Genomic DNA, 15,276 nt, shown 5'->3' with positions numbered 1-15,276 from the left:
GGGGAGGGGGCCGGGCCGGGTTGGGCTGCGCTGCCGCCTTCCAGGCGGTGAAGGGAAGGCCCCGCTCCTTGCCGCTTCCCCTTTCCTCACGGCATCCCTTTTCCCTTCCTCCTCAGGAGAGAAGGGAGGCCTGGTCTCGGTTGGATACGGAGAGGATGACTTCACCCGCCTGGACGGTGATGAGGACGGGTATGAGGAAGACGATGATGAGAACAGCAGGCAGTCAGTAAGTACCTGTGTGCTCCTGGAGCTTGCCCTGGCCCCTTCCTCGTGTTGCAGAAGCTTTTCTTTCTCCAAGGAAAGCCTCTGACTGGCAGCTCGAGCTGGAAGCCGAAATAGCTGCGTTCTGGTGCAGGCTTTAGCATTCACCAAATACTTCTGTTCACTTTGTTTTAAAGTAGAACACATTTGTCTTGAAACCCCTTAGCAGCTTGATGCAATTCCTGTTGTTTGTTACTGTCTTGATGCCATTTGACTCTTTTGTGGGAAAAAGGCTGGTACAAGTCAACAGCTATGCTAAATGAATATTATTCTTTAAGCATACTTGACATATGCGAGAACTTTGTAAAAGACACACACCGTTCCACAGTCAGTTGGAGTAAAAAGAATAAAGTTCTGCGATGTCTGAAGTTATTCTTTTGTGTATAACTAATCCCACTCACTGCACCAAGTTCTCTTGATGCACTGTGTTCTGTCTAGACGTGAGTGGCTCCTGTTTGTCATAGGTGCATGGCAGGTGTGAAGCATCACTGAGATTGACTGACTTGGTGTGTTGTGGGATGAGCATGGAGCTCACTGCCTGCAAGTGCATCTGTAATGCACAACAGGATACGGAGTCCTGCTGTGTGGCTGTAAGAGCAGAGCAGTAAGCTTTGGGGGACCACTGTGTTCTGTCTAGACGTGAGTGGCTCCTGTTTGTCATAGGTGCATGGCAGGTGTGAAGCATCACTGAGATTGACTGACTTGGTGTGTTGTGGGATGAGCATGGAGCTCACTGCCTGCAAGTGCATCTGTAATGCACAACAGGATATGTAGTCCTGTGTGGCTGTAAGAGCAGAGCAATAAGCCTTGGGGGACTAAGAAGGGGGGTTCTTGTCTCCTTCCTCTCTCATTGTTTTGCTTACCACCACATTAAGAGCACGTTATCTCGTTCCTGTTCTACTACTTGGGCTGTTTGGGGGAGGAAAGGAATAGAGCTACGTCACTATAACCTTTCCTTATTGAAGTCTCCTCTGTGTGCATTAGACTAGTCTCTTCTGAGATGCTCACTGTTTCTGCCAGCTGTTTTCCCAAGCAGAAAACAAGAAATTTGTCTCTTGCTCTTACTTTTAGCTTTGTTCTGTTTCTAACTGGAGAAGGTACAAGCAGTAGTATTGAGAAGGTACAAGTATTCAGTGTCCACTCCTGGCCTTTGGCTGAGCAAAGTGATGACACTTCCTTACTGCTTTAGTGATTCTTCTTTTTATATCTTTGCATCCAAAACTTCCAGGCCCTCCTTCAGTGAGGTCTCTTTAGTCTGAAGAAGGTGGTGGGTTGCTCAGTGGGTGCTGACAGGCAGGCGGGTGGATCGTGTCTCTCCGTCGAGCACACTGCTCTCACTGGGAGGTGCAGCTTGCTGACAAACAGCAGGGACTGCTGGAGGCACTCTGGTGTCAGCCAGCAGGTCTTGCATAGGTTTGTGGTCGCTGTGCAGATGTGCCTGAGTTACCCAGGGTGCCTCCTCCCCAGCCTTGGTACAGGAGAGCAGCACTTGGGTTTTGCATTAAATATTCTTTGACTAGAATTGAGAGCTACCTTCATGCTGCTTGTGACAGTAGCTTATACTGGTCATGAGGTGTTTAAGCAGTGTCAGTTGGAGTGGGGTTGTTCTAGGCTGTTACATAAATAACTCTGTGTTTAGATACTGTCTACCTTACCAGTGGCTGAAAAGCCTCCATCTTTTCAAAGGCAGTTCTCTATGCTGGTGTCGTTTCAGAGATGTCCCCTGCTAGATTATGAGGTTTGGGGAGCTGTTTCAGTTACCTGTCTATAACATAAATGATCCAACTCGTTGTTTTGTTGACAATAATTTTTATCTTTATAATATAGGTGGGACTGTGGAGGGGAACGGAATCTCATTTGTGATAGACACCAAGTTACTTGGTACTGTGGTTCTTTTCTAGTTACAAATTCACTGTTATTCAGCTTTGACAGTTAGGACTGAATTATTGGCATGTGTGCATGTTTCAGAAAGGCAAGCTGGAGAACAGCTGAAGTGAAGGAGTTTGTCTCTCTTCTGTGAGATATGCATGTTAATTCAGGCAGTTAAAACTTACTGAGGTAGTTGTGTGGTCATTCTCTAGCTTACCTTGCCAGAACTTGCCCATGTGCTAATACTCTGAGGTGGGCATTTCACTGTAAACTTTTCCTTCTGATTGCATGCAGTTGGCTTGGTGGGTTGTTTTTTTGTTGGTTGAGTTTCTTTTAAAGCTTAAACATCATGTTCTCGTTTTGGGGCCAAAGTTGAAATTTGTGGTGAAGTTTGGAGGAAAAACAATTCTGCTGAATTTTGTGAGCATGAAAAACACTTTCTGTTCCTCAAACTTGTTTTGAATCCAGAGTGTATATTTCTACGTAGGAACAGGCAACTGTAGGGTCCTCAGTGAAGTAGCTCAGGGCAATGGAGCAGGAGGCTTACCTGCCAGTTGAGGCCAAAAGTGGAGCTTACTTCTCACATGGTGTAGACTTACACAAGACTGAGTTCTGTATTTTAAGCTCTCACAGGGCAGAAATTTGCTCCATTCTTTGGTTTATTTCTGTGTGGAAATAAAACCTGAATGGAGCCTGTTAACTAAACCAGTGGGATCTGTCAGTGGCTCCCTTCTGCTCAAGCTCACATTGTCTGCGAGTGTGGCTGACAGCACCAACCAAACACGAAAGCTGTGGGGTCACCTGGCCAGACCTTTGGAGCCTGGTGCTAGGCCAGAGCCTCACCCAGCTGCGTGTTTGCCTGGCTGGCAGGCCAGCTCTGTGTCCTCTGCGTGTCGCTGATGTCTGCTTGGGACTGTTGTAGGTCCTGCAAATGCTGCTTTTTCTGTGAGTCCTGCTAAACGGGGGCACTAGCAGAAAGCCCCCGCTGCTGACTGGAAGAGACAGAGTTATCAAATGGCAAATGCTTTTTTTCCCAGTTCTGTTGCTTCTTATTGTCTAGTTCTGAGCATTCAGGAGCTAGCTGTGTGAGTTTTGTGGGCGACGTCTGCTACTGAGTGATGCTTTTGCCTTAAAAGCCCAAACACACACATCTTTCCCTGACTGTTGGACTTGTTGTCTGGTCGTGAGTGGGTGGGTCAGAATAACTTGTGTGGAAAGGGTCTTGGACTACTGCTGGGCTTCTGAGTGCAAGACTGTTGCTATTAAGTGCAGTTACTTGCCAAACCTGCTCTTTAAGCTTAATCCTCTAAATTCTTGTCTTGTAGGAAGATGACGATTCAGAGACTGAAAAACCTGAGGCTGGTGACCTGAAGGTATTTGGAAGTGTGGTATGATGGTGGGGGGGAAGTTCAGTACAAGAGAAATAAGTCTTAACAGCATGGCTTGGTGTTCACTTGTAATCCTCCCTAGCTAGTTTCATACTTTCCTTTTTGTAGCTGTAATGTGGGTTTTTTGACTTAAGTTCTGGCTTCTGCCAAAGGTGGTTAACCAGTCGGGCTACAGGCTGAGTTCATGATCAAGACCTGTGTTCCTGAACTTAGTCCTCTTGTGCATTAGATCTGAGGTAGATTTTCTGACAGGTTCTCCCCTGATTTGCAGTGATCTGGGAGGTGTATATCAGTACACTACTCTCTTATGATCAGTGTTAGCTAGAACACTTTCTTTAGACCAACTTGATGAAGAAATGATCTTATACTTGTAGAGGTCATGGAATGTGTCAAAATCAATTCAGTTGTCTCCTGTTCTCTATCTGTCCTTCTGAATGAAGCTGTTTTGTAAAGGTTGTATTTAAAATTAACTTGAATAGAGATCCCCAGATGATAGCTATTGTAAGTAGCTGAAATAGTCTTTATCTTGGGGTTTCATCTTGTTTCTCCTGAACAAGTGTTTAACTTAAATTTCTATGCTTGTTCAGTCCCTCATGCAATATATGCAGTCTTGTGGGACACTGGGTTAATGACAATTGCAAGGGCCTTTATTTTATCCAGTAACTTCCTGAATGATTCAGACAATCTCTAAGGTGGAAACTCAGAAGAACCCAGAGGACTGTGCTGCAAACTGAAATTCTGGAGAGTGTTTGAATTGCCCTAGGGCTTTGATAGTAGAACACTTCCATTTGCCTTCATCTTCAGCTGTTCTGCTCAAATGAGTTTTATATCAGCACCTTCTTCTATTATCCACAATATTTTTATGGGTTTATAGTGATACACAGTTGAAAAATGTTGGCACTGCAGCTGAATTCTCTGATGTCAGAGTGTGAAATGCCATTTGTGCCTTTGGCATACAGGTGGGAGGCACTTGGCAGTGGAGTGTGTGGTCTCCTTTCCTTGTTGCAAGAAAAACAAATTACTTTTTTTTTTTTGGAAGAGAGGAAAGGTCATCTCTCATTCGTACCCTTTTTCTACTTCTATTTTTTGTTGCTATTGTGACTGGTAAGCATGCTAGCAAGATATTTCTGTAAAAACTGATAGATTTAAATGTCTGTTGGGAAAGAATAGCTGCGTTTTCCTGAAGAGAAATTTGATTTACATCAGCACAACCTGTGTAATAGGCCCTGTTGCAGTAGAATGCATTTCTGTCTCCTCGATGGGCTGTCATACTTCAGAGCTGCAGAGGAAAGGTCTGACAGAAAAAATCAGACTATAGTAGCTCTTTTCTATAACTCATCATTACTCAGATATCTTACCACTAAATTATGTGTGTAATGCTTTAATATATTTCTGATATTTCATGTTGGTTTGTTTAAAAAGCCTCTTGATCTGAATGATTTGTGTGCTGCTTTCCAATTGCATTTTGCCCTTCTGAAGAGCTACACGTGGCCGTGGAACAGTGTTTCAGCTTCATTGGGGAAGCAAACAGCACTGGATGTGTAAAAAGCATTTGATGTCTTGCATACACTCTGCAGTAGGAACTCTGCAAGAACTGAAAATGTAAATTAAAGTAAAACTTAAAGGTAAAATGTAATTTCTGCCACCTGACCATGGTGTGAAAGGTGAGGACTTGAGACTAGCAGAGAGGGAAATCTGAACTTCATCAGTTTCAGACTTGCACATCATCGTTATAGATGTCTTCATACATAAGTGAAAAAGGCAATAGCCTTCTCTGGGCTTTTGGGGTTTGGGTTTTTTGAATTCTAGCTAAATAGCTAGCTGGCATTTGGGGGAGAGGTGGGACCAGCCCTTTGCTGTGCAGCATAGTGCAAGGCAGCGTGGTGCTGTGCTGCATATGGAGCAGGCGTGGTGCTGTTGGGTGTTCTGGGGCACACTGCTGCAGCTGCTGCTGGTAAGAAATTCACTTGGGATGGGGGGACATGGAACATCATTGTAAAAACAGTTTTACTTGGAGCAGCTGCAAACGCTTCCTATCCCCCTTCTCCAGCAAGTGGCAGTGTTCTCCTTGGTCATCTTCATCACTCAGAGCTTGGGATACCTATGACAAGGAGTGAGTAAGAATTGTAGTTATTATTTATCCAAAGTGTGCTGAAAAGTCAGGCACTTGATTATAACTTGGAACACTTTTGGATAACTTCGTTTTGGTTTGTCACAGCTGAGTGCTGTAGTGCTGCTGGCTCTCATTGCAAGACATCAAAGACCTGGAAATGTGTTTAAATAGTTATCACAAGCCCGATATATGTCACAGGACCTTCATATAGGTCTGAATTGGACTCTGTGCAGAAGGTAGATCCTTTGAAATGCATGAATGGGCTCAAACCATTGCAATTCTGTAATTATTACTTCAGGCTGAGGATATACATTCAGCTTTTTTTTTCTGGTGTTTTACCTCTTTGTATTTATTTCAGGCTGAGGATATACATTCAGCTTTTTCTGGTGTTTTACCTCTTTGTACTTGTGATGAATGAAAAACCTTGAGATTACATCTTGGATAATTGAGCTGGGTTGTGTGGAGAAGGAGTTTCCTTGTTGCTGGTGCATCCTGTCATTTGACCTCATGCTTCACTTGGATAGTACCAGACAAAACCTCCAGAATATCAGTTGTGGGTATAGACCGAGGAGACTGGAAGTGCAGAATGATGTGAAAACTGTCTGATAAAGTGATGATGGAATTTGGAGCCTGCCTCAAATAGCCCCAATGGGGAAACATTTTTATACCTCACGGTGTTCATATTTATCTCAGGTTTTTATCTTGATTCTGGAGAGTATACCCTTGTAGATCTTGCTGAGGGTGCATCTGTACAGCCCTTGTTCCTCACTAGAAGTGAAGTCAACATACAAGGATTAGGTGGGACTGCAGCTTTTCTGTGTTTTTTCTGCTGAGTAACAAGTTACAGTAAGCTTTTCAAGTTCAAACATTGTGATGTCAAACTAGTGCTTTCTGCTTAACCTCAGAGAGATAGGCAGAGACTTTCCTATACATGTGTTTTGAGGAAAGGGTGTGCCAGGTGTAGAAAAAGCTTCATCAGTCATCTGAAATCAGTCTTCCAGAGCAGACTTCTAGCCTGTTGGATTCACGGTTACTGAGCGCCTGGGAATCTATCCCCAACACCATATACTTGCAACAAAAAGAAGAATCCTTCTCTTTGGGTTAAGTCAGATTTGTCACATCCTGTAACTGCATTTTAAAGTGCTTCAGGTGCTCATGAAAACTGGAGATGAAAATTTAAGTAAAACTAATTGTTCTTCCATATTTCACTCTGAATGGATGTCCACAAGCTCTGGAACAGGACATGTTTCTTAGTCACCAAAATCACTTTAGATGTCAGTGCTTTTAAGTGGACAGTCACCAGCTGAAAACAAATTCCTGTCTTAAAAGCAGTTCAGGGACGAAGTGAGGACTTGGTGTTAAAAGGAGGGAATCCCACTGCCTGCATGGGTTCTCTGTGTCCTTTCCTCAGGTGATGGACCTGTGGGTACAGAACAAAGGATGCTGTGGGAATGGGTGTGAAATTTGATGTTCTGCTGGCAGTGTTAGTTTGGAATGACGAGGGTTAAGGGGCTGTGCAGTGAGTACAAGTTGCTTGGGCTCTTGCCAGCAGCTGGCCATGCTTACAGCCTCCATGCAGTAACAAGATACAAGCCTGCAGAGCTCACTGAATGGACCAGCCTTGCAGGAAGAAAAATATAAACCTTAAAGGAAGCACTGACCTTGTGCTCCAAATCTCACCTGGGGGCTTCTGTACTTCATCTGGTGGGGCTGGATGAACAACAGGTTGCAAGTGTTGATCAAGGACAGAGCCCAGCCCTCCAGCTTGGCTCCTTGGAGTTTTCACAGAGGGAAATCATTAACTCCTGAGCCTTGATTGCACTATCAGGACTAGCCAGTGCAGGAGAGCTGATAAATATTGCCACTCCCTTGGCAATGCCTGACATGTGGTAACAATTTCTCAAAGCAGGTGGCTAGCCTGATGTTTTCCTTTTCTGGTTTTGCTTTTAAAGTCCCCTCTGCATCCTTGTGACGTTGTATGGCAAGGCAGCCAAACTGGGATCTAGCAAAAGGGTGTCAGATTTTCAGGGGGATATGAGGTTTCTAAGCATTCTAAGTACCACCTCTTGACAATCATCAACTCTTTATTATGTTTAGCTTTTATTAGTCCAGCATACCTGTAAAGTAGTTTTACTGTGTTATGATTTGTAGGTGTGTACCAAAACTTTGATAGAGGCTTTTGATTGCAGTGCTTTTTTGTCCTGCCTGCCCATTAACCTGTTTGTTTAAATACCAAAATTATCTTGATTTAAAGTAAAAGCGGTAAGTGCTAAGAACCAGTAAATGGGGGTGTGGCCAGTAATGTAATCCCTGTAATTAATTCTTATTTTGATAAGGCATTTTCTTTTTTTTTTTTCTGAATTCAAGATACATTCATCAAGTCAGATTCTCAAAAGATGCCTGAACCTACTCAGTAACTTTCACCTCAGCTACTCCTGTTTTGCCTCAAAGAAGAGGCAAAAGTGTGTTTAGGAAAAGTAGTGTGATTAAAGCGTGGCTCTTCGTTCAGATGTTCCATGGCACACTGTATAAAAGGAGCTGGCATTAGTAAGCTTTAGAAAATAATTGGAACCTTTGTCAATGGCAAATTATGAAGATTGCTCAGGAAATACCAGCCCTTGGCACTTTCAGTTGTTGAGAGGGAGTCTTAAAAATTCTAGTTAGCATATGTTAAAGGTGATATAACTGAAGAACACGTATTAAAAGTGCTGTTCCACCCAAAACCAGGGTGCTTTGAAGTGGCTGTGTATTAGTCTTCTCACAGTGGCTGGGTCTGGAAGGATATAACTGGTTTGCACGTGTGTGGAAAAGGCACTCCTGAGATCTCATCAGAAATTAAAAAAAATTCATTCTGTTCTGTTTTTTTTTTTTTTTAGCCCCCTTGGCTGTTTGGTGCTGTGTGGGTTAGCATTGGCCCCTTGGGCTCCGATGGGCAGAACTGGCAAAAGAGCAGCTGTATTTTAAAGATGGGTTTGGGTTATGCATGGCTGTGCTGCGAGCCTCTTTGTAAACACTCTCAAAACGTGAACTGTGCAGCTTCCTGGGCCTGGGTTAAGGTTAGATCTCCAGGGGTTTGTTTCCCACTCATTCATTTGCCTTTGGGCACAGCCTGAAGGTGCCAGCGATAAGCACTCCAGTCTCAAATTAATCTTTTTATGTATTCTAGCTTCCTTTTAATATAATTGGGCTGTCTGTGCTTCCAGCTCTACATAATTTTCCCTCGTTTGAAGTTTGGCATGCTGTTTTCCAGCCCTCTGTCGAGGGAACCAGAGAGTTTGGCATTTCAGCAGCCAGCATTACATGCAGGGAGCCTTTAGCTGAGATACTTCAGCTCCTCATGCTGTCCTCTACATTATCACAGGGAGTGCACTGATGTTAAAACAGCTGAGTCCTGGCTCCCATTTTTTAACCTGGTGGCTGACCTGAGTTATTGCCAAAGAGCATCAGTGGCTGTTAAACAGTTTTGCGTGCAGGAACCAAAATAAGAGTTTGGCAGCTTTGTTTTGCCACTTGCCCCATGTACTTCTGTGTCTTGAGCTCTGCCCACCTGAGTGGGAGTTAGATCACAGCACTGCTGGTCTCCAAAGGTGGCTAACCTGCTTTAGAGCTGCTGGCTTCAGTCCAGCTCTTGAGCTGTTTGGAGGATGAGACATGTCCGTGGACGTGCCTGTTCCTTCCTCCCTGCCAGGCATACATGCTGTGGCAGACTCTTCACTGCCTGCAGTACTAAATACCATGGATTATTGACACAGGTGTGGTTTGCCTTTCTCCAGAGGAAGAGCCAGGCTCTTTCTGTTTGTCTTTAAACTTGAAGAAAAGTCCTTTCTGGAGCTGCTTCCCCTTGCATATTTCACCTGATAAAGGTCTAAGTTCTTCAAGTCTAGTTCTGCTGTTGCAATTATTTCTGTCTGCTGTACTGAAATAGGCTGTTCAGAATTTGCATGTTGGTGCATGTCAGTGAGTCTGAACAGTCAGCAGAGATGGCAGATTGCCTCAAATACTGAGAAATACCTGAAAATAGCTCCTTCCAGCTTCCCTTTTCTGGGCACAGAAGGACCCAAATCAGTGAAAACTCCACGGGATCTGTTTGTGGAGGAGTGCATAGCCCAGTGAGGACACTGGCATTTACACCTTGCCTCCACTCCAAACCACGAAGAGGAGCTTTTAGTACTCTGTGCTAGGGATGAAAGCTTGTGAAATAAGTTAATTCTGTCAGCTCCCCTGAGCCTTTCCTTTGCTGCTGTGAGGCTTAAGATTTCTCACAGCCCAGCTTTACCTTCTGCTTAATTCTGCACTACAACAATCTGTAAAAATTTAAAATCATCCAACTAGTTTGACGCCTCAAGCCCTGTCATGTGGTGCTGATGTTTCACCTCTGAGTTTTTGTTTCACTGTAGGAAGCCAAAGTGACTTGAAAGCAGAATCTGAGCTCTGCAGAGCAAGGCATGTCTCTGCAGGGCATGGTGGCTTCAGGTGGAGCTGCTGGGAGCTGTGCTGCTGACGGAGCTCAAAGCATGGCTGCTTTGGGTGGGTGATCTGCTGTGTGGGCTGTTCTGAGCATTTACAGCTCTGTGCCCTGTGCAGAGGCTGTTCGTGGTGGTCTCTGTAAAGCACCTCCACACAGTGACCTGCAAATGTTAAACTCGGAGGCCCCCAGGCACCAGAGGCAGCCGAGGGAGCAGGCAGCTGTGGGACCAGGGTGCTGTCACAAGGCAGCTCTTATTAACTGCACCTCCAGTTGGACAGCTCTGGCACACAGTTCCTTCACTGGAAGTTAGTTCTAACAAGTAATCTTTGTCAAATATTGAGATAGCCTATGTCAGGTGAACGGAATCGAGTTTCAAAGAAGCTATTTAAAGGCATTTGTGCTATGAATGCTTCCTTGCTGAAGCATTTTCTCACTGAAATGTTTTGCCAGGTCTTGGTTGGGGTTTTCTGGTGTTTATTCAATGAAATTGAAATTAAATGAAGATGGATTTTTAGACTTAATTTGGCTTAAAAAGTAAAAGGCAGTGTCAGCTAGACACTTCCTTGTTTGGATAAGATGCTTAAGGAATTTCTCAGGAGCTGACTCCTGACTTGCATTCTTCCCTTTTTGTCTGTGACAATAGTACCTCAACATAGGTAGGTTTGTACAGACAGTACCTAACTGTCACTGTAGGTTGGATATATCTGTTTTTTTCCTATAGGTGCCTTATTTCTGATCTTTTTTCTGTTGGTATTGAGATCACAGTCCCTACAATGTTTTTTCAGTTAAATTTCTTATCCTGTACTGGGCACTTTGCCTGCAGCGATGTATCAGAGCTGGCAAACAGGATATGGCTGTAGGAAATGGGCTTGTTTCAACCTTTCTCTTGGGATTCTCCTCTCTCACAATACAAGAAAAAAGGAGGGGAGCAGGAATAAAAGCACTGTACTTCTGTTCCCTTGCTTTCTCTTCTCCAGACTCAGCATACGCTTGCCGTGCACTCTGTCTGCTGCTCTCAGCCTGTTAGCACACCAGTGTCAGGTAGATGTGGTGAGCAAGAAATAAAATAACTCTTATCATTTACTTTTAATATTAAATTAGAGGTTTCTAGTGTTCCCTTTCCTTCAGCACTTCTGATATGTGTAGAAAAGCAAGAATGTAATTGCTAGGTTGTTGCTTTAAAACAGTAAAAAAGAGGGAAGAAAAGGCAGGTGATCCAGGGTTTGGAGAGGTCTCACCCTTGCTGCCTGCATGTAAACACTTCACCTGCTTGCTCTGGCAAGGCCATCTTCACTGTCAGGTAACTCTTCTAGCAATTCATGCTAAGGTATAAAGTATCCTTCCATCATACTTGGCCAAATGAGACTGGATGTATTAGCACTACAGGAGACAGTCTGAATTGTAGAGAGGAGCTAAAAATGACAAAAACATTGCTGGTGCTTGCTCAGATGAGATAAATCCACTGCAGGTCCATTGGCTACTAGGGGAAGGACTGCACTGACAAATATCTCTGCATTAATATCTTCTAACTAATGCACTAGCATGACAATGGTGTGACTGGTTTATGCATTTTGTGTGTGTCGGTTTAAATTGCTTCCACAAAGAAGTTTAACACCCATCAGGTGAAATAGTTGGGGGAAAGAAGAAATTCTCTCAGGCAAAGAGAAAATGTTGTGGGCTACTGCAGAAGCTTCCTGGCTGCTTTTTAAAATGCCAACTGGAAGTCAGTGGAACAATTGAGCTGTAGGGCTAAGATTTCTGCAAGTCTGGGAACACAGCTGAGCTGTGGCAAATCTGCCATCAACTTCTCCACTTGTTACAGTTTGCATCTTATTTAAAGCAATCAGTTTCTGGTTTTAATCTCTTCTGCCTCCATGTTCAACCACTTCTTGTAGAAGCAGTTGCAGGTGTACTTCAAACTACAAGAAACTGGAGGTTGAATTTGTACCTGTTGGTGGCAGTTAAATGCCAACAGCTATGTTCTATGTGAGCTTTGTACTGGTTTTATGGATCTTGTTTCGGGAAGGATTTAGTAAGCATTGTTGTCAGTCAGTCCATTCTTTCCATTAAATAAAGCTGTTCTGGGCAAGCCTTGAATTCATCAGTCTCAAATTAATATTGTTTTTGCTTCCTTCCTTTAATCTCTGTTTCACACTGAGGATTGTGTTAGTTGTTTTTATTTTCCATGGAATGTGAGCAGAGACCGAGTTGTTTTTTTAACATAACTGAATGGAAACACTCTACAACTGAAAAGATGGTCTGTATTTCACCTCAGCAAGGTGAAATCTTAAGCCAAAATGCAGCACTTTTTTTATGCACCTGCACACACCCACCCACCCATCCTGCTTCAGTCTGCTGCTTTTTTTTAACTGATAATGATGCATGCTAACTGAACTATCAGGCTGGGTTTATGTAAGTCAGGCTCTTGCAGGCAGCATTGTCTTGCCCAGGGCTTGAAGAAAGCATTTGTCCTGGGGAAGTTGGAAAAATGGAAGAGCTTTTCCTGAAAGCACACAGGGGTAGTAAGAGAACAAATGTTTTCTGTTATCAATGTGCTGATGTGCAGAATTGCTCTTAGAAGCACAGAAATTATGATATGTTAGTGGTCTGGTTAGATGTTAAAAAGTTTGGGGTTTTTAATTGTTCTTGGTGGGTTGTTTTGTTCTTTTTTAAAGTTTGTCTTTGTAGCAGTTTTCACTCTTCGGAGGCTGCTCTTTGTTAGTCTCCAGATCTGGGGAGATGAGTTGGTATCTTTCTTGGCTTGCTGTCTTTCAGTCCTCTTCTAACTTGGCTCTGAACCACCACAGAATCCCTTGACTCCTTTCAGTGGGTCTTTCAGAGCAAGGTTGTCTGGCTTTAGGCCCTTAAACAGTTGATCCTGGGAGATCTAGGCTGCAAAGCAGATAGCAGCCAGAAAACCAGCTTGCTGAGTGCATGAGAGGCACAAAGCTTAGTGCTGCTTTAATTCAGTCTAGCCATTCTTGGAGGTCAGCTTGTAATATTAGATGGGATAAAATGACTAGAGAGAGGAATGAACATGGGACGTGTTTTGCCTGAGTTCTGAATTTCAATGATGGTAGAGAGAATTTTTTCAGCATAACTGATGTGTCTGGGCTGACTTTGTGCAAGTGGTGAGAGACTGGCCACAAAAGTAAATTCAGGGATGCTGAACCCTTTGGAGGTTGGGCTTATGAAAACCAGGCAGTGTTGGAAGGTGCTACTGGTGAGGTCTTAACCTTGCTATTTTTTGAAAGTGATCAAGGTCCAAATGGAAATGAACCCATTAAATGATACCTCTAGTTTTAGGATACGTGCAGGCTCTAATAGCTTTCATTTCACTCTAATGGATTTGACATAATATTCCCTCTGGTTCTGCAGGAACCACCTTCCTGCTTGATTTTTGTGCTCCTCACGTGCAATACTGATACATAGCACAGTGGCTGTTGATGATGTAGTAGTCTACAAAAGGAGCACCTTTCCCTGGAGAGACTTGGGTAACTTCCCTACTTAGAATTCAGTTACCTTCCAAATTTCCCATTCTTTAAATGCCTTGGATTTCCTTCAGAATTCTCTCATCCATGTGAAAATATTTCTTCCCTTCCAAAACCAGATGGTAGCAACTATGCAGTACTTACTGTACCTAGTTTCTCCATGCAGTGATTCTCCATTTCATTCAACATTATAATAGATCCACAGAATTATTTTCTTTAAATTCAGTCGCTTCTAATCAGTTGATTGTATTCAACTTATGTCCCAAAGTTGAATTACCCTAAGGCCACGTAGGACAGTTTTTGTTGGGTGATGACTCCACTGAAGGTTTTTAGGATGTCCATAAGTTCTCAATCTTCATTAAATACTAGGAGGTTTTAACAGGACGTCTTAAATCTTGCATCTGCCAAACTGTTTTGGGTCAAGCTGTTGATACTTGCCTTGCTACAGCATGAGACAGTAAACTGAGCAAATATGAACAAGCACTGTAGGAGGAGTCAGTCATCCCTTTGTTTTCTGAAGGCATTTAAGAGGTTTGAAAGTAGTCTGACTTAATGAGAAGCTGTGTTGATGTCTTCAGCTTGTTAATGATGCAGCAGTGGGTGTAGGTAAGCAGTAATTCATCAGTAAGCAGAATTCATATCCTCTGGGCAGTGAGGTGTGGCTGTAATAAGCTAGTGAACTTATTTTCTTTTGTTTGGTGTAGCTCTGGGGCTTCTGATGGTTTGGCTGTGGCCTGAGGATGTGGAGACCAGACTTGCTAGAGTGGCTGTGGTGAAATGGGTGTGGGCAATCAGGCCAGTGAATACACAGTGGTGGCCTGATAGGACTGGCTTTATTTAGCCTGTTAGAAATGGGGCAAACTTGTGCTGTAGCTCCAGGATTAAAGGATGCAAATTAAAGAACCAACTTCTAGTGAAAGCAAACTTACTGATGATTCTGGAAATCAATAAAATATTTAACAGACCTGACATTTTAGAGATTTGTCTAATCTGAAGTACATAACAGAGTTATGAGAGTTACAAAACAGAGGGGTTTTGGACATCAGGTTATCTCTCAGAGCATTAACACACATTTCCTGAGAACTGTGTGCTTACACTTGGTCCTGGCTCCAAACAACTACAAGAAAGTTGGAAATGGGATTCTGAGAATTTAAAAAATACAGCAAACAGCCTTCTAACCCTGCTAACTAGCAAGATAAGAGGGCAGCCTTCTTGAGAGCATTTAGCACATGTCTAAAGCACCTGAATTTGTGCCATGGGGTTGCTTAAGAGCCAGCTTGGCAATATTGGTCATTTGGGGATTTTTTTCTCTGGTGAGAGGACAAGTGGGCAGAAGGACGTGGGATGGATATTGGAGTAACAAACGCAGTGCTGGGTAAGGGGAATGATCAAGAGGTGCCCAGGGACACAGTATCTCTTCCTCTTCCTTCTCAGTCCACTTAAAACTTTAGTAAGATAAGAGTGCAGGATGTAATTCAGTCAAGGTTGGAACAAAAGCAATTCCCTCCTTTCACCTCAACAAACAGCCACCTTCTGACTGCATGTTTACTGCTGAGCAAGTCAGTATGTGCTGCCTGGACTTAGCCTGCCTTCTGTCTGTAGCTCTGTGGAGGTCTCCAGCCTGCATGCCAAGCTGAATTTGTCCTCTCAAGTTCTAACGTTGCTGCAGAGTCGCCCCCACCTCCC

The 15,276-nt window shown here is 43.5% G+C and overlaps 1 protein-coding gene across 1 annotated transcript in view; it reads left to right on the top strand.

Annotated features, from left to right (window-relative positions):
• Window positions 1–116: 116 nt before the first annotated feature.
• Window positions 117–15,276, top strand: part of SAP30BP (SAP30 binding protein) — a gene marked incomplete at its 5' end in the record, with an annotated part of 29,301 nt that continues 14,141 nt past the window's right edge. The window contains 2 exons of the mRNA XM_008949913.1: window positions 117–226; window positions 3,456–3,503. Coding sequence (XP_008948161.1) covers window positions 117–226; window positions 3,456–3,503 — 158 coding nt within the window. The remainder of the gene's footprint in view (window positions 227–3,455; window positions 3,504–15,276) is intronic.

The sequence above is a fragment of the Merops nubicus genome, unplaced genomic scaffold, assembly GCF_000691845.1.
Source record: "Merops nubicus isolate BGI_N331 unplaced genomic scaffold, ASM69184v1 scaffold13581, whole genome shotgun sequence".
NCBI classification, from domain to species: Eukaryota; Metazoa; Chordata; class Aves; order Coraciiformes; family Meropidae; genus Merops; species Merops nubicus.
This window is presented reverse-complemented; position numbering and strand designations above follow the sequence as displayed.